We start from the raw sequence: 24,564 nt of genomic DNA, 5'->3' as shown, positions 1-24,564 counted from the left end.
CTGGTTTGTTTCGACGACAGGTATTTAACAGCTGTTTAAGTAGGTTCGAGGAACCTTCTTTCCCGTCAACAGCCAGGCCCGTTTCTGACTTCTTTTTCTCGTCGGACGTCTTTGGGAATGTCGCACGCTCCTCGTCCGCGTTGGTTCAGCCAAATGGTCGTATCGCTTTTTTCGACAAATTCGACTCGATTCGTGCGTGCTCCTTGCGAAATTTTGATACGCGACGGTGTCGATAACTGTCCGTGTAGATTCGTCGAGTCGGAGCTTTCTGGTACCGCGAATTCGCGAACCGATTACTCGATCGAAACCGGATTCTCTCGATCGAGATTCCACGATTTTGTCGCGAGGAATACCATCCTATTCTCCGGGTTTCTCCGCGATTCGGATCGGCTCGCTCTTTCTCTCTTTCGCTCGATTCGTTTCACGGTAGTCAGAAGACACGCGGCCAAAGCTGAATCCAGCAAAGGACAAAGACGACCGAGTGGAAGAGTAAAGAGGTAAAGAAGCGAGCGAGGACGGACAATGGTCTCGCTCGAAGCGTCACCCGTAAATCTCGTTGAGCGCGTATAATTTGTAAGTCGGCAGCAGCAGCCCCGTTTCGCCTCTTCCCTCTTCGCCTTCTGTTTCCCGGTCGCGCGATCCTTCTTCGTCTCGCTGCCACGGACCCGCGAGCCGTCTCGGGGCACAAAAATCGAGACCAGGCCCACAACGATCCCGCGGTAGATTCGAATGCATTCTTGCGCCTCTTGCTCTCTCTTTCTTCCACCAGACTCGCATTCTTCCTGTCTCTCGCCACGAACGTTCTCTACAGGCACCGTTCTCGTATCTGCCTCCGTTAATTTTCCGTCGAACTGACCCTGGTTACGAGCTCGAAATGACCGCTATCCTTTGGAATCGGTCGTTGTAATTTTCGACATCGCGACCAATCTATCGAAGCTATAGTCGAAACGAGTCGAACAATAAAAAACTAACGCGAAGGGAAGACGGTGCGAAAGGTAGGAAAAGGTAGGTGTTGCGGATGACCCGTCGACAGCAGGTGCGAGGACTATCGTCGCGTATCTACTAATTTCCCGTGCGTGAACCTATAGCAACGAGCACCGATCAAGTTCAGCTAATTATTCCCCACGAACGCGTCCACCTTCTGCCTTTCTCTTTGGCGCAGAAGCGGCCGAACCTGTTGGCCGTGTCGCAGGTGAAAAAGGTATCTAGGTATCGAGCGATCGACCACGGGTATCGTAACGACCAGTTTGCCGATAATACGATAGCGTTCGGTCGGGTCGCAAAGTCGGCCAATGAGCCGCGCGGTGGGCAGTCCACGGCTACCTTCTCGCTGGTTGGACAACCCGATACTCCCACCCGATACACTCTATCTCACCTGGCCTCTCTCTTTCTTTACCGTGTTCCTGTATAATCATAATCATAAGGGACAGCGCGACGCGAGGTCACACTCCGGTTTTGCTTCGATCGATTCAAAGGGTCCGCGAGTATCAAGCGGACTTTGCTCCGTCGAGGCCCGTTTTAATTGCCATTATCTACGATATGTTCGCTTCAATTTCCAATTTTAATCTTACAGGTAATTGTAAGCGTACCGATACTACTTCGAGTCTTTTGAAATTTCTTATTCTTTCTTATCGATACAATGTATCGCTTTTTACCGTATAAATAGTACAGATTAAGCGTTTGTCTATGCCATTCCGGAAACTACGCGGTTTGGCGTACGAATGTTTGATCCCGATACCGAGCGTATTTCGGTCAGCCGGTGCTCGTAATGCTTATTTTCGTCGCGAACGTTCCTCGAAGTTTCGCCGAGGATTAGTACCCTCTTGCGCGGTCGGTTTGTCTATTTGCGGCCGTAAAAGCCCGATCTTTTCGTTTGAGGAGGGATGCGTACACCGCCAGTAACTGTGCCAACGTAAACACGGAAAATTCCTTCCCTTTGCACTACCCTACCGTGCACGCTTTCGCTTGTCAACGAAACAAAAGTTTCGTCCTTCTATTTGCAACATTAGAGATTAAGACGATTATTTGGAAGCGCAGCGTTATTTCCGGGACGCTCTGATATATTAACTCGAGAGATATACGGGTTCTTCCTCCGCTAAAAATCGTGCATTATTTTTTGCCGGAGACCAACTACGGCAAAAAGGTCGATTCTTTCAGCGGAAGCGAGTGATTCGTTCGGTGGCAAGGGGGTCTCTCAGATTTTGTTCGTTGAACGACGAACGATCCGGAAAAAAGAGACGCATGGTACGTGGTCTACGATAATAGTTATAGTGGAACAAGACCATCGTGGGTAGTTAACGAGGTTGGAACGCGTGTCCCGTACGAGCAAAAGCATGGGATCGATTTTCGTGGAATGTTAGAACGAGGGAGGTAAACGCGTTTCCCGACGCTAGACGTTCCCGACAGAAGAATTTCAAATTGTTTCGACGGCGCGTGCACGACGCAACCAGCTATGTATGGAATTTTAAGACCCCCTTCCAAAGTTTACTCTAATTTTATTAGTCCCTTTTCCGATTCGATCGGATTTCATTAAGCCGCGTGCTTCGAATAATTCGTTAAACGCTGGGGCACGTTAGGTAGTTTACGATTATCGGCAACCGGAAATAGAGGCGTCGTCTCTTTCGTGTCTTCCGCTGTTACGATCGAAAGGTTGAACGACGACCGCGCCACGAATTCCAGCTGACTGTTAGGAAACGCAACCTAGACTCGGCTTGCACCCTGTAACCCTTGCCACCAATTTGTTCGCGCATTCTCGAGGCCAGTTGAATCGCCTTTCTTACGCGGCACGGTCCATCCTTTGTCCGATACTTGGCTTCTTTACTCGTTTCCGTGTACCTTCGTTTCTTTGCTCTCTTCTCTGACCCATGCTGCTGACCGATGGAATTCGCTTAACGCGTTGTGGCGGACGAAACGGTTCATTTCTTCGTAGAATTTTTAAGGACTATCGCGCGTTCGTTTCGTTCTAGTCGGGCCGTGATTCTTCAAATATAGTACAGAATGAAGAAAATGTTGCAACAAATAAAATGGAGAAGATGCAACGAATTTGTTGCGCTAGCGTACGCGATTCTGCCACCGTGTCTTACTAGATGTGTCTGATTCTACTGCGTTGGTCAACGTGCATGTTCGATTCTGTTGTTCGTTAACTTAAAGGAGTCATCTTCCAAGCCGTCTATTTGTCCGTAAGAAACGACGTCCGAAGCAAGTTGACGCGATTACTAAGCCTAGAACCGTATACGCGCGGTTTCTTTTCATTGGCATGTCATCGAGCACCGACTCGGATCGAGCGCGCATATCCGTGACGGGTTGCGTGTCGTGACATTCAACTTCCGTTCGCGTTACTTTTTGCTCGCAGCGTCCATCTTATTTTTCTGAATCAGATTCCTGCGGTCGATGGGTAAGGGTGAAAGCATCCGATCGGATTAGTTGCGATGTCCTTGAAGTCGAGGCTGCCAACTTCCGTCGTGTTTTCTTCCTATTCTCGAGGGTCTCGTTCGAACGGTGCGAGATATTCGAGGAATTCGCCGTTGGTCCCAGGACCCCGTTCTTCTTCTCCTCCTCCCATATTCCTCCTCCCATTTGGTCCCGTTCCTTCTTCTTCTTCTTCGTGGGTTCCTTTCGGCAATCGGAGGACGATTCGTTCTCTCTGTCCGACGAGGTTCGTTCGGAATCGCGCGGACTCTTTCCAACTCCGCCTCGATTCGAACGCGTACAGAGACCGACGAGGCGAGCGAGCCAGCCAACGTAGCTCTCTCGTCACTGTCTATCCGAGCAGACAGCGTGGAGCTGCCTTCGAGCAAAGTGAGTGCGTCTAATGAGGCAATAAATAAGTCGACCGCCCTAACCGGCCTTCTCCACGCTTTTCGTTCGCGACGACGTGTCCATCCTCCGGTTCGAGTTCTTTTCTTGCCTTCTCCGCGAGTACAACCCCTTCTACTTCTTCTTTCTGCCTCGAAAGATTCTCCTCTACCCTTTCGTCGATGTCGAAGAGACACCGCTCGAACCGATTGTTCGTTATCTTCGGCTCGTTTGCTCGACTTTCTCTCTAGACTCGAGAGACCCTTTCTTCTTCTTCTTCTGAACGCGTCGCGTTCCTTCCGAAGCTTTACTCGATTCTACTAAAACTAGAGAGCTAACTTGCTCGGAAACGTTTCAGTTTCTTGACCACTCCAATTTCTCTCCGAAAACTGACCGCCAGTCGTGCCAGGTTATTTATAGGCCACGGAATGATAGAAAACGAACCGACCGATCAGTCGAACGACGCGACGTGTTTCCATTAATAACGTCGTAACGTTATTCGCGTATCGACCAACCACGAGATTTGAACGTTTATTTGGGTTGGATCGCTTAGCTGGTGCACACGGTCGTTAACGAACCAGCGCAAATACTCTTTGCCCGCGATCCCTTTGAACCGTGTAGGGTCAGGATAGTATCACGCTGCAGGGTACCCTCCGTTTTCATTTTTCTCTTGTCCCTTTCTCGTTTGTCCTAACCGATTCTACGACGCGACGCCATCGCTACGATGCTCGCGAGTTTCGCCAAATCTTTTGCGTTGAAATATAAAACAGCTGGTAAAATCGCATCCTACCGGAGAGATTAAGATAGTTGCTATCGGCACGAACGATACGTAGTCGTAGACAAAACGAGTATACGGAAAGAGAATTCACAACGCGTTCGCGTCGAAAGCGACACTCGCGTCGAGGAATCGACTATTTTTAGGAGCACGCGTAAGAGTTGGTTCTCGACTTGTCAGCACAACGATAAGCGTTTGATGTACGCGGCTCGGCGAGTGCCGTGCCATAACTTTCGACTTCTTGGAAAGTCCGTTGTCCTCTGGTATCTGTGTCGATGAGCGCTGACGAATCGGGAGTTTCCGTCGCATTCCTCGCGAATTAGGAAATTAGGACGATACGGATAAAGAATTAATTTCGATACTCGTTAAGATACTTTGATGTTATCGTGTCGGAAGTTTAAAAAATTTGATCGATGCGATAGCGAAACATTGTTAAGAGGCACGGACGTATCAGGCTCGCAGATTCCTCGGAGGATGATCGAGCATTCTCGATCTCGTTCGAAGCGTGTCCAGTTCCGGTGACTCGAAGGTGGTGCTCTCCGTTATGGACCGTCGAGAACGAGCATCGAGTAAGAATATCGACGAGTCGAATGAAGTTCTTGCGCGTTGTTCTCTGCCAGCGAGTCCGATCGTCCCGTGAGACGTAACATGCGCCATATTTTGCTCGAGAACCAGAGCAACGTTTAACCTTTTTTTCTTTCTCTCTCTGTGAAGGAACGAAGACCGCAACCGGCTTGATTCCGAACGTCTTTCGGTCTCGGCTCTCTCGCGATCTCTCTCGATCTCTCTCGATCTCTCTCGATCTCTCTCGATCGCGAGTTTCTCGAGAATTCTCCGTCCCGACGTTCTTGTCCTCGTTGTTATAGTCGTCGTTCGAAGCAGGAATCCTCGCCCAAATGACGATGTCACCGGTGCACTGTTACCCCGTATTACTTCTTCTTCTCCTTCTTCCCGTGCTTGGTTCGTGCGGAACGAAAAGCAGGAGCAGCATCAGGGACGCATAGACGGGTGCGAGCAACCGTCCTTAACGGAATTATTTGCCATTAAGGTCGTTACATTCCCGAGAGGCCGTCGTGTACGCGTCCTGGCATCCAACCGACGCAGAACTAATGATCTTAATTAACGTTTCGTAACGAAGTTCGCTCGGACTGTCCTTTTAATCAGTCTCGTCTTCTCCGCGCTCGACTCGTCCTTCTTCTTTTCCAAATTTTTTACTCTAGGTTCGTTTCTTTTCCTTCTCCTTCTTGTTCGCGATCTCGAAGGAGGAAAGTCGCGGTTACCTTCGTCTTCGTCCTTTACTTTTCCCCGTAGACCTTGCCACGTCCTTGCTACCTCACCGCTCGAACGTAACGGAGATTCGATTATCTCTACGACTCGATTATTCGTTTCAGGACCGTTGGAAATCAGGTGGTGATGGATCCGCTGCTGATCTGCAAGAAAACCAGAAGACTGAGAGGCAAGATGGCGGATATTTGTCGCAAAGAGCCTTCCTTGTTGAAAGAGATCGCGAGAGGCGTGCAAGTCGGGACCAGAGAATGCCAGCATCAATTCAGGAATCGACGATGGAATTGTACCACGATCAGGAGATCGTTGAGAAAGATTTTGTTACGAGGTGAGTGTCGGTTATCGTCCAATTTTCGATATCGATATGTCGGTCGTTTGATCGGTATCGAAAAAGAAAAGTTTCGTGGAAAAGATACATAAACCTTGCAAAGTATGATCAGTAATCGCAAATCGATTAATACGTTGTCGTATCGTTTATCTTAGATCGTTTCTTTTCCTCGATAAATCATTCGAGTATATCGAGTTTGCTGTACGAGTCGAGCGGTGATCCCTCGCGGCAATTAACGCGTTAAACGTAACATGTTCGCGTTCTCGCGAGCAGAATATTGCGACACCGGTACACTTGTTGCCACAACTTTATTAGAACACGAAAAAAGCCAGCCGATTCGAGATTAGGCGAACCAGATGTCGATTACACACTCCCTTTCAAACCGCGGCGGTTCGATTCGTTACGATTAAATGCAGGCAATCTAACGGCACACCTCTGGAGGAAGTTGTTCCGATTCGACGTTGATCGCTCTATTCGAGACGAATCGCATCGATGCTCGATCAGTGTTATTATATCCGATCGAACGTCCGTCATTATTTTCGAATTAACCTCGACGACGTTGTCGCGAACGGAGGAAAGTTACACGACCATCCCTCTTTTTTCTATTTCCTCGCTTCTGTCTACTAGGCGTTGGTAACCGTTCGTTTTATTGGTCACAGAAGCCGCGCTCGTTTACGGCGCGACGCACCGTCAATCGAATCGCAATTAATAAATATTCCGATGTTAGTAATTATCTGGAAAAAAGCAATTAGCACTTCGCGATTGGATATCCGTGCTCTTGTTAGTCGTCGCGACAAGGTAGACCGGTGAATTAACAGGATATTTTGAGGGAGTTATAGGAGCGGATATTACTCGGAATCGACGATGTATCGAGCCGATCGGAAAGTTCTTTCCTTCAAGGAGGCGTGAAGAACACGCGATGATTTAATGTCCGGTGACAAACGCGCGGTCGTAGAACGCGTGGCGACGCGACAAAAACTCGAATACACGAATATTTTCAACTCGCATTTATTATCAAGCGACGCGTGTAACGACGATTACGTCGAATACGAAACGATATAGGAGGTTGATTAGCATGAAAAGAAGGTTGACAGAAAGTGGAGCTATTTCGGTGAGCGGGAACCAGAAGAGCGGCGTAAACGGTTGCGAATGTAAATGGAACAAATTGAAGGAGGGTCTCGAGCCTGGTGTCCGAAGAGAAATTCTCACGCGGTTGGCTTTGCGTTTATTCGTGAACCGACCAGAAGAGAGAACGTACCTGTCCGCGTGGCTCGCTCAGTTAACCATCCGATGTATTAATTCCGGGTGATCGAGCACGACAACTAAATCGAAGACAGCGTGTCCAATAGGCCGAACTGCTCTCTAGGTTCCGCTATCAGATCGGTACCTTTTGGTAGCCTGACAGATTGACACTGTCCGTCGGATATTAGTGGCAATATGTTCCCTTAATTAAAGGCTTCATTGCCAAGGCGACCGATCCTTCGAACCGTTCCGTTTAGTCTCTTTATCTTCTTCTTATTCTTTTCTCCTTCCTCTTCTCCTCCTTTCTCTTCTTCTTCTTCTTCTTATGTTCTTTAAAAGATTATACCGTCGATCCTATCGATCGTGATTCGTCGACGTCCCTGATCAACTTGTACGTACCGGACGCGTGGATTCCATCGTGGACGATCGATGATCGAATTATATCCGACACTGTAGACCGTGCCTGACGATCGTTGTTCGACCGATCGAAGATTCCACGGACAGGATACATCGTTTTATACTCGATTCAACCTTCGACGTACCACGAAAGCAACGGGTTACCGCAACGTGTACACGATATCTTGGAACGATTCGAAAAATTTCCACTAAAGTTTCTTCGAAAGCGTAGAGAAATATTTACTTTTATTTTCGGTCGATGCGAGTAAGAAAATGAAAGGATGAAAGGGAAACGGCAATACGTACATTCGCACGAATATGGAAGAATATGGAAGGCGTTGCGCGAGCGATCTCGAAGCCGAGGGTGGGCCGAAAGCTCGTATATTTCTTGTCGTAGACTTCCCAGGGCGAGCTGTCTTCGCCCGAGGATCGCAGATAAATGACGACGTTGAGAATTGTCACCCGAAACGACCGGTTAACACATCGTCGTCCCTGTCATCGATCCGCACCGTCCAATAATGCGCCCGGCAGCCAGAATTTATGTACCTGCTGTTCAACCTTTTCCGAACCTTCCTACCGTTCTGGCTCACGAACCGCTCTACTGTTTCTCCTTAGAACTCTAAGGGAAATATAATGCCTTACGAATTTAGAGGAACGTTTACGTAAACGCGTGTTACGTTTATCTGTGTTTAAGAAATTAGCGATCGGTAACGGTTACACGAAAACAAGCATTTCCATTGTTCGGCGAGGATACGATAGAAGAAATTGGCGCGAGAACGTCGGTAGCAGCAAGGAATCGTTAATTACGAAGGGTGTAACAGGTGACAGGAACTTAACGATTGCACGGCGAAGCATAATGTAATCGGACATTGTCGTCTTTACGACGAAGGTATCGTTTTTATGGGATGAGTCGAGCTCGTAAGTGGCAGGTGGAACGCAAATTGGGTCCTGGTTGGTCCATCGTGTGGTCCTTTTAATTAGAAACTGTACAGGACCTGGTGAGTTGCATCGAAACTCGATTTTGCGACTTTCAGCGTACAAAGGGAATTTTAAAGGCAGCCTATATCCTTCGGAACATTTTAACATACATATTTTATTTCTTTGAAATACCGCGTATTCGCGAAATTCTAGTGAAGCTTCGAAAGTTCGTGTACCGATACGTTACTGGGTCGCGAGATGACGAAACAGTTAAGACTGTCGCGCGAACGAAAGAATCACGGTGGGAGGTCGAGATTAACCGAGAAGGAGAGAGAGAAAAATTCGTGGGAGCCTATCGAGGTAAGGTCGGACGAAGCAGGATCGAGAGGAAGCGAGGAAAAATTCCTAACGGGCACAAAACATATAGAGAAAAAGCGTGGTAGAAGGCAAAAGCCACGCTACCGTCGGCGCCTATCTTAATTCTCGATTGACGTTTATTTATCTGGCGACGTTTAATTTTTATGGGCGCGATCTGGCCGATAGGTTAGCCCCGCAGGTAGCTCCTGCTGTGTGGTCCGAAAAAAAGTCCCGGAGGAGATTCGAGGTTAGACTGGTAGAACATTCGTGGACGAGCAGCACCTCTTAATTGAGGGGTGCCGCGTGTCGCGATAAGAGAAACACGGGCGTCAAAAACCCGTGGAAAGAGCTACCAAGAAGGGGAACTGAAACGAAAGGAGGAAGGAATTTATTGCGTTGCTAAGACTCGTTCGCTCGTTGTTCCTTCAGGGTTATCCAACGTGGATTCCTACTGGATCCTCTCTTCTCGATACCTACGCTATTGCTCAAAATCGTACGGCACCTACTAAACCTTCTCAGCCCCCAAGTATCGCGAGAGAATGAAATTTTATCCCCGTTTCTCGCTGGAACGCTTTAGCGAGAATAAAAATGATAAACAACGTAAGAGTACGGGATCAGTTTTAAATTCCGCTCGTCGAATTTTAACGATTTTCTCGAATTCCTTTCCTGTTTGGATTTCCGACCAAGATTTCATTCATTGCGCGTACGTCCACATTCGTTCGTGGAATTACCTCGAAAACATTCTTTTCGTCGACGTTTCTGTCCGCTAACGAGGATGCTCACCTTGGCGCGTTAATAAACTCGCGTCTCGACTCGCGATTATTCCTCGTTTTCGCAACTCGGTTCCGCTCGCTTTCGATAATTGCTACGTAGAGATCTTTCTCATCGGTTCCGAAGGTGAACTCGAATACTTTACTCGTCGATAACGATTAGCACGTTAAACAGCGAGACAGATTCTGACCACATTCTTTCTTCGTTCTTTTCTCTCGAACTTGAAATGGACACGCTGTTTTGACGTGTAAATTCACGATTTGTTTCTAATTGGATCTTCTCGAAAATAAAAATACTCGATCAAAGAATTATTTTTTATTTAAATAGTCGATTACGTTACAGTTACGCGCGTAGATTTGTCATATTCGTAGATTTAAAGGCAAAGAAAACACGTCGAGAGTTCCAAGTTGTTTGGTGAAGGTTCGCGACACGGCGAAACGGGACGGGACGAAACGAAACAGGACAAGACGATAATGAGCGAGCTAAAAGCGATTTAGCGTCACGGCGCTAAGTGTTTTGTCGCCTCGCGAACTCGGTGCTAACTAATGCGGTCCGCGAACGGTTCGTACCCGTATCTCTCTCTTCTTCGCCTCTCACCCTTTACCTTCTATCGACTCGTCGACGAATTCGTCACCGCGTTCCTCCTGTATCCATGGAATTACCTCACACGTCGTTTCCTTTCTTCTCTCGTTTAGAAATTTTCCTTCGAACGCTTCGACAAACTTTACTCGGAAGTTGTTCGAGTTGCCTCGAACGATGCAAGAAAAATCGACAGGGTGGGCCAAAATCACGGGTGAGTCCAAGCGAGAAAATCTCGATGATTTATCCGTTGTAACACTCGAACCGAGAGTGGTGGCTACGTAGTCGGCACCCTCGCCACAGGAAACAACAATACACGAGCCATGAACGACGATTATGGAGGAAGCGTGTCTTCCAGATGAAAAGGGAAAGCCCAATTTTTCTCGCTTCCAGCGTGGAGGCAGCCGTCGGTAGGAAGGAAATTGTCCGTGACTAAAGACGCCTCTGGTTGTCCACTAGCAGCCAGAACCGTAGGTACTCTTCCCTTTCTTCGTCGTCATCGTTCACGATTCTCTCTTAGACTTCTTCACGCTTGTCTATTCTCTCGGAGTTTATCAGCGGTCGCATACCGGTCCGCGCTCTCTGTACGAAACGACGCAGGAAATATTTGTCTAAAGCCGTCTCTGCGCGCGAGAACTTTTGCCGCTAATTTCTATCGAACGCGCGTGTTTATCGTACATTTGGTATTTGCCGAAGATGGCGATATAAGGAGAAATAGTTTCAAGTTGAATTTAATACTTTTTCCAAAGGATCGTGTTTCGACATAGCAGAGAAGAGAAGAGGAGCATCGATACGGTATGGCCGGTATTCCCCACAAAGGATTGACAATAGCAAACAGTTTAATGTCCCGTACGTTTATTGTATCTCGGCTACCGTGGCTTTAGCTCGCATCGGCAGCTAAAGTAGAAGGAGCGACGAAAGGAGGCAAGAAGGAGAAGACCGAGAGGTAAGAGAAGAGGAGAATCGGAACACCGGGACAGATCTGTTATTCTGTTAGACTCTGCCCGTTCGCCGGTGACATTTGAATGCTCGCTCGATTTTACATCGGCGAAGGGGAAGCCCGAAGGAAGAAGACTCGCCAGAGAAAACGAGGAGAACTTCTTTCCGATATCCTTTGCCCGTTCACCGTTCTCTATCGCGAAACGCACTACCCTCCTTCTCTCCGTCGTTTTCGGACTTTTGCTTCTCGACGTTTCGATACTCGCGAATCGCGCGCGGTAATGGATCGTGGAAAATTCCCTCCGGCCGATACCGTGTCTTCGAAACGCCGAGCACTTTCCCTCGCAACCCTCGAATCGAAACCGTTCCTCCGAGATGTTCTCGAAAGAAGCGAGAGAAGCGGAGCGAAAGAGAAACGGAAGAAGCGTATAGGCGTAATTGCCGCGGTATCTTCGAGTTATACAGGTTCGTTCGGTTGGAAAGAAGGAGATAGCGGTATAGGTACGAGAAGGAGATACGTATATGTGGGGAGAGAGGACGCGAAGTAGAAATTCCAGCGAGAGAAGAGAATCCAGCAGTGATACCGAGCCGCTCAAAAATCCTGCGGAATCTCGGGAAAAGGCGAGTGGCCGTTGCCGCAATTGGTCATTGGGCGATTTTTGTCGGCATTCATGCGTCCGTTCTCGCTGTATTTATTGGAAAGGTTTCTCTGGTAGGATCTGCTATACACGGGGTTAACTAAACGCCGTATTCCTCGCTATCTTTTTCTCTCTTCTTCGATATTCTTCTCTTTATTTACGGACGGTGATCGCGATTTATCTTTTCCCCTTGACTTTGTCACGCTCCTCCTCTCCTTCCTCTCTCTCTCTTTTCCACGAATCTTATCCGCAATTAGAGCGAACTCGACGAAACGACTGGCGTAACGTTCCGATTGGTTACGATCGATTCGAACTAGTTGGATTTACGGACGCGAGTCGAGGCGATCTATTGCGCACGAATCGGCGCATCCAGCGTCGATAAATCGCGAGACGGTAAAACAAATCACTGGACGGGGACCGATCGATAGCATCTGGCCGCGTCGCGTCGATCGACTCTGCCGGCGACATAATTCCTGCAATGGCGGCACCGATGCACCGTCGCAAATTACACGCTTACATAATCCGATGGACCGATTAATCACGCCGCGATTTACGAGGGATTTGTCGAGGCCGCGAGAGCGCGCCAGCGGAGTAAACTAGCGGGCGTAGCTTCCGTTCGGATGTATAATTCGCGCAGGCGCCAATAAATCGATCGCCGGGATCCGCGATTCTTTCGGCAACGGTTCTCTTCAATTTTCTTTTCACTCTTTCGCGGAGGGTGATCGGCCCTAAACGTGCCAGCAAAATTGCCTTCTTGTCTTCTACAGCCTTCGGAAACTACTACGATGGTCGAGCCATCCGTCTACCCGTGTCGTCGTTCAACTTAAAATGTACCTTGAAACGCCATTTTTCAACGATAATAAATTACTATAATTTCTTATCGCGGTACTCTTATATAAGGAAAACGCGATTGCACGTTCGCGATCTTTGCTTGGTGGTGTAGTCGGCGTCGGTAGCAAAAGGATTAAGAATACTTCGATCGCGTCTATTTATTCCGATGATCTCTCCACGTTGTATTTTACCGCGGTCAATAGAAGACGCGCATACTCGTCCCGTTAAGCGAAAGATTCGCGTCGCAAAACGGTAGCCATACTTTCGCGAATAAATACCTCTCGACGAGTTCTCGTCAGCTTGCATAATCGTCGAGCAAACAGATCGACCGAATACGAACAACGTGCATCTCCAACGAGCTTTCACGATTTTTCTTTTCTTTTGGCGAATCATTGGGTGAACGAACCGCGTTTATCCTTCGTTTTTTAACAACGCAACAACACTATTTTCGCGTTGCTTCGCGAGTAAACGCGAAAATCAGAAGCGATTTAACAGCGAGGGGGAACAGACGCGTTAAAGAAGAAGCGGAAGAAGCGAGGAGGAGGAGGAGAAGAAGAAGAAGAGGACGAAGAAGCAGAAGAAGAAGAAGAAGACCACTCGCAATTAAACACGGCGTAAGTCTCGCTGCGAGGATAATGCCCCGGAATGCTGATAATTGGCTGAGCCGTCGGGACGACCCGAGAGACGATGGGTACTCCGTGCACCTGGCTCTGGCATCGCACGGCACTGCAAGATCATCGGCTCGCGATCCCTCGTGTCTAATTGATTCCAAGTGATTTATATTACCTGCTGCCACGAACATTCTCCCCTCTCCGCGTCACACGCTCCAATCGATTTCATTGCTTCGTACGCGAGACGAATACGCTTTTAAGCCCGATTCGGACGCGATCGCGCCGTATTCGTGACGTGCGTGCATGCCAACAGAAAAATATTATACGACGCGTTAGGTCGCGCGATACGAAATGCCTACATATTTTGAAATTTCTACTAATGCATTTTCGTGAAATTCGAATCGAGAGAGGACTACGCTTTAGTCCGGCGCGTTGCTGCGGCGATTCGAAAGAAGAGAAAGGTAATCCGGAAGCGCGAAACAAGAAGCACGGAGGTAGATTCGGTTCGCGTTGAAAGATCGCGCAGCTATCGCGATGCGGTGAGGTGCTGTGAGGTGCGGCTGGTACGGCGCGGTGCAGCGGAAGAGGCGGATAGCCGGGCAAAAGGCAGCGGACGCAACACGCGGCGGGCATGGTTAGAAAGGAGAGCTCGAGAAGACAGCAAACAGCCCAGGGCCTTTCGCTCTCGAAGCCACCACCGATATCAGATCGCCCGTATAAAACTATCGTATCGTTTAAATACGCACTGAAAGGTGAGGCGATGCATCGGAAGATACGCGGGCGGTGGCAGGCTACTTCTCTCGAGCTGCGTCCTCTCGTTCCGTCCGTCCGTTCGTTCGTCCGCGTGTCGATCCGTTGCGAAGATACCCGCTTGGAATCCATGGGAACCACGGCGAACCGAGCTTAACGCGTATAACCCCTTCCCAGGCTCGCGCCGCTTCTTCGTTCTCTTTCGCTACCCTTTTCGCTTCCTTCTTACGACTCGCGCTCGAACCGAATCGAATATTAGGTCATTCCATAAACGATGTTGCTCCTTTCGAATTTCACGCTTTCGCTGATCGCGCAACGTTTTCAACGCGGAAACTTCTCGTCCTCTTTTCGTCGCATCGGCTGATTTTCTCGCGCGTTTCCTCCGCAACGTCCTTGGAGATTTCGATCCTCGATCCGCCACGGTCGGCATTAGTATTCGCGACTGGTTTTCGCTTAAACGTTCGAAAAGGATAATTGCCTCGCGGCGCGGAAACGCTTCGAGCGTTTGTTCGATTCGATCGCCGCCCGGCTCGACTCTGTTCGACTCGACCGATCGCCGACAGATACGCTCCCGATACTTTGACCAGGATCGCCGATTCCCTTGGCTCGTCGCACGCCCAAAGGAATCGGGTAATTGGAGCCGCATTCCCCGTTACGATTATAAGTTAATCGAAGGGTGTAACCGCTAGATTCTATCTTGTCGCGAACCGAGCGACGCGAACTTTCGAAGAGACGCGATTTCTCGATGAAACACGGACCAAAAACTTATCTCGGGATTGCGCCAAGGTAACGGTGAGGCGGGACTTGGACACGCGGAAATAAAAAAAGAAAAGAGAAAAAAATATGCGAGAGAAAGGATCCGAGAGGATTTGCAAAACCCGGATGCCCGGGCAGGTGAGAGACAATGGGTGACAGGGAGAGCCAGGACGATGGCGGTGGTAATCCGCCGTTTTGAAAAGGGGTGGAACTCCGGCGTGCATTGTCCGCTTAATGATGGAGTGGAGACATGACAGGTGAAACCGAATACACACGTCACCGAAATTCTCTCTGGCTACGCTGCTCCCAGAACCACGACGAGCAGCTAGCCGACCCGACCAATCCGCCTCTCGGCACCGAAGCTTTCGGGACGTCTGTCCATCGACGATTATGACATTTTCCTAAGAGGGTCGTCTTTCGCGCTGAATCAGCGATCCCTCGATTTAACCGACTTACCCAAACTACCCCTTTCGTAATTGTCTTGCTCGAGGAACGACGCGTAATCCTGTTTGTTTCCTTCGGTTCTCTTTAATCCAGGGGTGCAAAGCCGAGCATCGATATAATTAGAGCCACGAACAGTTTCTCGTCGAAAACTCGTTCCGTAGCCTTCGAACATCGAAACGTTCGTACGTTGATCGCCGAACGGCCGATACTTTCAGATACCAGAGAGGCGGGTTTCGTGAACGCCATAACCGCGGCTGGAGTCACTTACGCGGTCACCAGAGCCTGCACCATGGGCCACCTGGTCGAATGCTCTTGCGACAAGATGACGCCAAAAGGTAAACATTATTCGATTCCTCTTTATCATCCTATTCGCGAAACGCTGTTGCGAACTGCACGTGAAATATTTAGGTAATCGTCTCGGTAAACTCGCACGCGCCATCGACACGGAAAAGAGTCTGCCCACGGAAGGTGACTGGGAATGGGGCGGATGCGGCGACAACGTGAAATTTGGTTTCAAGAAGTCTCGGGATTTCATGGACGCTCCTTATCGGAAACGCACCGACATCAAGACTCTGGTGAAACTTCACAACAACAACGCTGGCCGTTTGGTAAACGCACCCTCTCTCTCTTCCCTTTCGTTTCGTTGGTTATACCGGTCAGCGATCGATCCTTTTCGAAGGATTTCTCAACGAACGCGTTGTTTGGTTGGTATCGCAGGCTATCAGGAACTTTATGAGGACGGAGTGCAAGTGTCACGGATTGTCAGGGTCGTGCACGGTTCGCACGTGTTGGCGGAAAATGCCGCCGTTCCGAGACGTGGGTAACAGGCTGAAAGAGTCGTTCGACGGGGCGGCAAAGGTGATACCGAGCAACGACGGGCACAGCTTCATCACAGAGGGTCCGACCATCAAGCCGCCCGACAGATTCGATCTGATTTACAGCGAGGACTCGCCCGACTTCTGCAAGCCGAACCGAAAGACGGGATCGTTAGGTACGCAGGGACGTCGTTGCAACTCCACCAGTCAAGGAGTAGACGGCTGCGAGCTACTGTGCTGCGGCAGAGGCTACGACACCAGGATCGTCAAGGAGAAGATCAATTGCGAGTGCAGATTCCGTTGGTGTTGCGAGGTCACCTGCAACACTTGTCTCGTCAAGAAGACCGTCAACACGTGTCGTTAGCGATCGTCGAACGAATGATTTTTTAGATAATTCCTACTTCCCCTTGTCGACGCGTTTCACTTTCCTTTTATTAGAATACGGTTCAGCAGTCCACGTTGAACGCGTTTCTCGCGACACCCTCATTATACATGTTTCTTTTATTCTCCTAGATCTTTAGAAATTCGAGTTAAATAGAAAATAGTGCTAGTTCTTTGTACTTTTTTTATTGCTAATCATTCGTGTACACCGTACGATATTCGACAACGCGTTAACGTATCGAAGTACCGACAACTGCCTGAAAAGAAAAGACGCGAATTAACCTGTACCGTAGATCTCGCGGTTAGAGTAAGCGTTTGTAATATAGATATCGCGAATCGAGCCGTAAAAAGGCTGTGCCTAATTTTTCGCTCGAGAAGCGATACTCGTCGTCGTTCGAAGCTTTCCAGGTATCTCCAGCTGTTCGTTTCGAGCGATTCCGCTCGCGTTCGTCGCGCACGGAACGTTCGTAGCTTTTCTCGCTTCTCGCCGACCTCGTCGACGAGTGTTTTTCCTTACGCTTGCAACATGTCTCCATGATTTTTTTTATCTTGTATTAGTATTATTTTTTATCTGTTTGTTTGTTTTTTTTTTCGCTCTTGTAAATAAGACTGAATCGACGAAATTTTATATTGTGCCAGAATAAAAAGACGTGTACCCACGGGCAAAATTCTCGTTGGTTACTTTCTATAAACCGCCTCGCGATCGCATTGATCGACCTTTGAGCTCGTTTGCAACGAGATCGCCGATTAATCACCGCCACCAGCTGTGACGTCTGTGTCGGTCGAAGCTTCTTTCTTTCATTCTGACCTCGATACTCGTCTTTCCGTTCCACTGCAGGTAAGTGAAACGTTTCGTAATTAATCCCTTCGTTAAGATCGTTTCAAACGAAAGTCGTACATCGTGTACGCTAAAAATAAAGGCGACGATCAAGTTGATCTTTACCGCTTCTTACATTTTTTAAAGGTATTTTGTTTCTTCCGGGACTCGGTAGCATATCGACTGCACATCCTTGTCGATTTGAAATTAACGGATAGCCAAGGGTTAAACGACCGAAGAATAAAGAAATGTTCGAGTTTATTAGGATCCGAAGAGGATCCGTTGATGATCGAAAGAGAAACGACGTTAGGAGATCTCGTATTTTACCGCGTCTTGTACAACACAAGCTTTTAGCTGTAATTCGACCTTGTACACGAGAGCGGTCGTGCGAGCAATAAACAACCGGTGTCTACATCTCCTATAAAATAGTTTTACGGCTGAGGCCAGAGAAAGGAATTTCGCATAACCATAAAGCCAGAAAAGAGAAGGAACGTTCGCGTCGTATCGCGCGGCGCGCTCGTCGCGTTTCGGCGATAGCGGAAGCCATAAACTTCGCTGAGAAAAATCCTTTTTTTACCCTCTTCGACACGAGCTTCCTCGATCGTTTTGCTTCTCCTTTCGTTCGTTTGTCGGACGTGAAAATTAACGCGGTCGGTTGGGACGGTATAATCGATTTCAAAATTTTTCGTCGTCTTGATCTCGCGTCGGTGCGAAGGGTCGCTCCGAACTCTCCGTGCGTCGTTTCTTGCGTGAAAGTCGCAAATCAGTCGTTAAAGTTCAATATCTTTTTACCTACTTATGTATTGTAACGAAAATGTTGTAAAAAAATGACATATTTATCGTGTCCTTATTGCCGGCTAAAAATTGGAGAGCTAATAAAGAAACATCGGCCGTAAGGAATTCGTGAGGAACGATAAAAAAAGCACGAAGAATATGTTCCTTTGATAACCATTAAACTCTGAATGGTCCTGGCAAAAGTCGTTCGCAGGGGTCGAGTAAAAAAGTTTCGGCTGTTACACCCTCCGATTTAATAGGTTGACGCGGCAAAGGAGAGGTGTGCGCGCGAGAAGAGCTCGCGTAAAGGTCTCTTAATAGAGAGGTCGACCTCCATAGGGTAGAAAGGTGGTGAGCTGCAATTAGCCCCACCAGCTTCGCTGGACCGGACCGTCCGGACTCGATTAGCCCATGGCCAAGAGATTGGTCTGCTTTGGGCTAACTGGGTGGTCCAACCAGGGTAATTTTCGGCTGCCGTCGACGTTCCCCTTTGAGGGAAAAATGGCCCCTCGAAATTGGACCCGAAGTTACCGAGCGCGTACCAGAAACCCGGCCCGTAACTCGTCGCTCTCAGGACTCGACGGTCGCCATCTTTTCTTCTCCTTCTTCTCCTGCTTCTTCCCACGAGCGAAGGAAAGGCGAGAGATCTTCCGGTGGTAATTCAATTTCGCCCGACAGAGGCGATCAGTACCGGTTATTACGGCCTAATGAAAACATCGCCGTCACGGGGGATACCTCGACTCATGGGAAGCGACGTCAGATTTATTTATCGATTTTTCTCGATCGCCGCGTTAACTCGTTACGAATATTTCTTCCTCGCCGATTTAACATCTAATCGGACGTATTCGAGACAGTTGTACAGAGCCCGTCGTCGGACCACTTTCCCGCGACTATCGAAATCGAGACGGAGAAAAAGAATAGACGATGGGGGGTCGTACTCGCGAGAGCAACTCTCTCACGGAGGAGGACCGTTCGTTTGGCACCGTTCCTGGAACGATTAGACGCGGAACAATGGGACCCGCAGAACGCACGTGAGTCGTGACGCGCGACAAAACCGCAAAACGCGACCGTGATTAATCGTAGCTGCTCGCGAAAGAGAAAGAGGCAACAAGCTCTCCTCTTACCTTCCTGTTCTTTCTTCTTTGAAAGTTTCTTCGTTGCCTCGTTACCCTCGAACTGCTGGAGGAAACAACGATAAGGTACCGTGACTGGACGCGCGACCGTCGAGCTTTTTTCAACGGGATCGTCGAAACGCTCGTTATCGAGGGAAGAACAAGTAGAACGAATCGCCGAAACAAAGTTGCGTCCTGAAACGGTGGGAAAAGAAAGGTCCTGGCGCAACGACTTGGCCAACTCCGACCCGAATGGAAGAAACGTGTACGAGAATAGGCGAGGAACCCGAGTATCCCATTCGCAGCATCCTTAATGAATTTCTCTCCGATAGTCGAATTAACGCGATACCTAATCGTATCTTAGCTCGATGCTAATTCGATATCACGGTCGATATCCGCATACTTGCCGCTTTCGTTATTAATTCCGAAGTTCGTATACACAGAGAGCAGAGCAAAAGGGTTAAGAAAGATCGCAAGCAGCAAGTGTACGTACAGGGGCAAGCAAGAAATCGAGGCGCCGGAGGTGGTCGGTCGTTGGAGCCGACCGACGCCAATATTAATTAAACGATCCCATAAGCGCCTAACAAACTGGCTGTACGTTAGGCGGTTTATTGGGCTCGCCGAGCAGGACGTTAAAATGTTCCAATCTTAATTAGGTAGGTGTTTACAGGAGGATAATTCCACGGGCCTTAAGCCGGTGCACCGTTTACCGTTTCCACCGGACGCGGGCCACCGGCCACGAACGGCTCTCTCTCCTCTTTGCGTCTCGTTCAGATATTCTTCGAAAAAGAATATATTCCTCCCGTGTCCTCTCCCTTTCACCGCTCTTCCTCGCCCTTTTTCTCCGATCCAGCTACTCGAAGGACGAAGGACCGTGCCACGAGGTAGGTGGAGGAGGTCGTTGAAATCTTTACGGTTCTTCCAGCTTCTTGGAATTTCTTCGAACTCCTCTTTTCTCTACTCTACTCTCTCCTCTCCTCTCTTTTTTTTCCTCTCGCTTCACCCTTCCTTCCTGGCGTACAGGTCTTGCGTAATTAGCCGCGTGTCTTTTTTTCTCCCTCCTGTTCGTTCCCCTGTCGAAAAAGCGAGGGACACGAGGGGCGAGTAATCTTCGCTCGGAATGCACGCTCCGGATAAGCTCGGTTGTTCGTCGTTGCTTCTTCTTCCAGGTAATCGAGCGTTCCGTTTCGAGAGCATTGTTGTTCGCCACGGTGAACCGCTAATTCCCGCCGATTCGTTTAGAGACGTTCAGAGACGTTTAGAAGCGGTTAACGCGCGCTCGCGGCGCCATCTTCCGCGTTCCAGTCGGTCCGCGAAAGCGGGGAAATTCTCGAGTCGTTCGACCACCTTCGTTCTTCGATGCTTATCGCGCGTGATCGGAGCACGATTCGTTTCGCGAGCTGAATTTACGGCGAATTGCGGAAAATCAGTTAACGTTCGAGGAGGGATGGAAATTACCGTCCAGGTGAGCTCGTAATTTCCCTTCGGCCCGATGTTGATCGAGCCGAGTCGAGTCCGACTGGAAACGAGTCGAGGCGTGTCGTAATTATCGGTCGCATAATATCGGTGGGTTTATTTTCAAGAATTTTTACGCGCGCACCAGGAATTTCGTTTTATCTGCAAGGTACTCGGACAAGTATGTTGCAGCTGGTACCGTTTCGTTGCGGCTCGCTTTCTGATTTATCGCGAACCGCCGATCAAATGTATAACGACCGCAAAAATCTTCGTCAGTCCCATGCATTTGCAAACTAGTTGTTCCTTTTGCGTCGCGTTTATTAACGTTTACAAAATCTACTCGTTTCAGCGAGAAAACAACTTTATCCTCTTAGTCGAGTAAACGATCGTGGAGCTTCTCGTTCAGGCGGGTCGTGACTCGTTCGAGAACGAACGCGTTCAAAATCTCGGACGTTTCCGCGGAAAACGCCCTCTCGGTCTCTGTACCGTCTTACAGGATGGCAAAAGAGATTCAGCGAATCCGGGGGAAATCGCCGAGCTCTTTGGTCCCGAAAAGGAGGAGCAGAACGAGCCAGAGTCGACAGGACGATAAATATCTCTGTGCGGTCGCGTTGCGAGCACACGACATTGTGGGCAATGGTCGTAAAGCGACGTGTTGCCAAGCCCTTCTCCTCATCCTCCTCGTCCTCCTCTCTGCACAGACTCCGCCGTGTTTCCGATGCCAGATTATACGCGCTGGACCGTGACACCGACAACTTCATCCGCGGGGCGCCTCTGATTTATCCTTATTAATAAAACTTTAAAGTGCTGTTAACATGTGCCGGAGGGTGGCGGTGACGGCGAACGCGGCGCAGAGACCGAGAGAGACAGCGAAGGAGGGTGAGTCGACGGAAGAGGAAGGAACAGGACCGTGGCTGAGCAAGTATTGCGCTCCGTAGGCGGCCGAAATTTCGATACAATCTCGTTTCGCTCGCAACTATCTTGCTACCATTCATACTTCGACGAAGTACCGTATTCTCGGCGAAAATCTGTTCCGAGACCAGACCGATTCGTTTCAACGAGTCGTTCGAATACTTTGGAAAGGCGAACGAGAATTACTCGTATTTAAATTTAAAGCCTTAATACGGTGGAAGTAGTCGATTCGATCGATTTCTTTGGACCGGTTTTCTTCAAAGTCGAACGATTCCACCGAGCGAAAGCCGAAGATGCCTCCGACGGAATTTCCTCCGCTGGAAGATCGAAGCCGATCGGATCAGAAAACGTTTAGGAAAAATCAGGCCAAGTAGCGAGAAAGATGGGCGAAGACGAAGGATCGGAAAGATATCGAGAGCAAAGATGCTCGAAGACGCGGTCGAAAGTTTCTCCGGCAAGTTGGAGCACGCATGGGCTCGCAGCGGGGTGTCCGAGGCCGCGAGGAACGGGAGGCGGAGAACGGTGGTCGCAGGGTCCGGGGGAATCGAGCAGCGCCTCCACGAGATATCAGACATTATTAAAAGTACATAAACACCGCGAGGTAAAACGCGAATTATGGCCGTGGCTGGCTGTGAATTAAGAAGGGGCGACGACGGAACGATGAGAGTATCAGATAAACAGAGTCGTAGGGCAGGCTCGCGCATCGCTGCTTCCTAACCTTTGCGCTTTAAAGCTTTTTTCCTTTTCTCTTTTATTCATGCTGTTACGAGATTATCGTCCGTGTCCGATAAAACGTAACTACTACGAACGAGCGTGTAGTACATAGAAGCGAAGAGACAAGACAAGGAAATTAAATGAATTTATATCGAACCTTCGCGATGCTTCCTACGCTAGCCCTCAGTTTTCAAAGTATACGCCGTGGCGTACCGATCCAATTGCGTTTCACGAAATTTACGAATCTCCGCGGCAAGTATTCGTTCGTTGCCAGTAGATGAAATCGCAGATGCGTCGATGAACGGGATGAAAAAAGAAGAGAGGCGGTAACGGGAGAAGGCGCGCAGAAGTTTCCAAACAGAGGAGATCGAGGGATGCCGCAGCTCGGTCTAATGAAGCTGTTTTCGTAAACGGACCACCGTTGTCCCGTGTGTGGGAGCAAGAATCGATCCTTTATCGCGAACGGTCGATCTGAGATCGACGTTCAACTCCGTATATCCGCTCGATCAGCCATCGATTCACCATGGAACTCGAACGTAATTCACGTTCTCCCGTCGTCCCATGGATCTCCTCGAGAACGATACACTCTCGATGTCCTTACGATTTCGATTTCAATTTTTGTTGGCTACTTGTTCCGTAAAAATCGTTCGTGCTTCCTAATCGGATATTAAATGGTAGTATCTTAATTTGATGGCCAGGTGTTAAATAGCGAATGTTTGTATCGACACAATTTCTCCTTTGTCTTCTTTTTCGTCGCGCGAGCGGACGCTAGAGCAAAGTACGCGTGGCTGTTCAAAGCTGGTTAATCGCGAAACATATCTCTTGCTCCGAAAGGCGCCGCGGTGCAACGGTCGGTTATGAAAATCCACGAAGAACGGAGCGGCGTGTCTCGTGCTTGTCCCCCTGACTTTTGGCTCATGTCGCGCGTCCACCCACGATCAGGAGGATATGGATGCGGGCAGTTAGTTGGCGCAACGGGCCACAACGCGACGCGATTCTACGCAACGCGAGGCTGTTGAATCATCGCGAAATCTCTCGAAAACGCGGCTCTCGCGTATTTCTTCTTTCCTTCTACGCTCGTTTCTCGCTAAATGAACTCGTTTCCCCCGTCTTAAGTATCGCAATTAACTCGAAACTGTCGTTGTAGGGAATTACAATTATGCCATGTACATAGATCTCTGTCGTTATATCGCTGAGCTTACGTCTGAATAACGATAATAAAAACGTTGCGTTCCTTACCTATCCTCGTAGGTATACCTTTTTACAGTCGGAGAGAACCGTAAGGCTATCTCGCCTTGCCACAGGTAGTTAGCTAATCCACTTATTTACTCGTCCATTTATTTATTTGCATAGTATTGTAGAAACCGCTGTACGATTACGATGATCGATCGTGACGGGAAGGAAAAAAGAAAGAGCGAACTCGTCAGCGAAGTTATCTAAAAGGCCTATGGTCGCGTAATTGTTCTCTAATGCTTCGAAACCTGAGGACCGTAAAGAGCAACGAGGACCTAGCAGCGTCCGGTAGTTCGAAAAATGTAGAGGAACGATGAAAAAGGAACGGAAAGATCGCGCAGGTGCTCTATTCGTGAGTGTAACGCTAGCGAGAACGTTTATTGCGGGAGGATCGGTGGAAACGGTCCCTCCTCCGGACGCGTCGGTCCCATCTCATAAACGGCCCCGTTTTACGATCCCAACGGTGGTTTTCGCTTCAGTTTTTGCTCGCTGACCGCTGTCTGAAAGCTTACCTACCGGTCAAAGAGGGGTTGAGGCGCGGACCGAACTCCGGAGGAAACTTCTTCGTTCTTCGTCGCTCGCTCGATGGAACACCTACCGCGATAATTACGTGACATTTTGTTTTGCGACCGCAGGGGATTTTTTCCTCGCCTCTGTTCCGACCTCGCGCGTCGATCCAAACTTCGAACCCGACGTCGCACACGGTTACCAAGCTCGGTCGTTTTAATTTCGACCATATTACCCTTAAATTATCCCGGACGCCGACGTAGTCGGATCCTAATTGTTATCGTCTCTGTCGAGAAAAGGAAGAAATACGAAATTTTTATCGCGCCTATCCGAGAGAAATCGTAGACGGCAATCGTTGCGGTCGATTAACCTCGAATTATCGTGACCGATTCGTAATTACCGAGAAATAACTCAATAAGGGGCCCGATTG

At 48.9% G+C, this 24,564-nt stretch overlaps 1 protein-coding gene across 4 annotated transcripts in view; it reads left to right on the top strand.

Annotated features, from left to right (window-relative positions):
- The window catches only part of LOC105663942 (Wnt oncogene analog 6), a 54,718-nt gene extending 37,440 nt beyond the window's left edge, over positions 1–17,278 (top strand). For all 4 annotated transcript variants that reach the window (XM_076535565.1, XM_076535568.1, XM_076535567.1 and 1 more), the window contains 4 exons: positions 5,962–6,182; positions 15,630–15,749; positions 15,823–16,022; positions 16,132–17,278. In XM_076535565.1, the coding sequence (XP_076391680.1) occupies positions 5,962–6,182; positions 15,630–15,749; positions 15,823–16,022; positions 16,132–16,593 (1,003 nt within the window). In that variant the 3' untranslated portion in view covers positions 16,594–17,278. The remainder of the gene's footprint in view (positions 1–5,961; positions 6,183–15,629; positions 15,750–15,822; positions 16,023–16,131) is intronic.
- The last annotated feature ends 7,286 nt before the right edge of the window (positions 17,279–24,564 follow it).

This window comes from Megachile rotundata, chromosome 9, assembly GCF_050947335.1.
Source record: "Megachile rotundata isolate GNS110a chromosome 9, iyMegRotu1, whole genome shotgun sequence".
Taxonomy (NCBI): Eukaryota; Metazoa; Arthropoda; class Insecta; order Hymenoptera; family Megachilidae; genus Megachile; species Megachile rotundata.
This window is presented reverse-complemented; position numbering and strand designations above follow the sequence as displayed.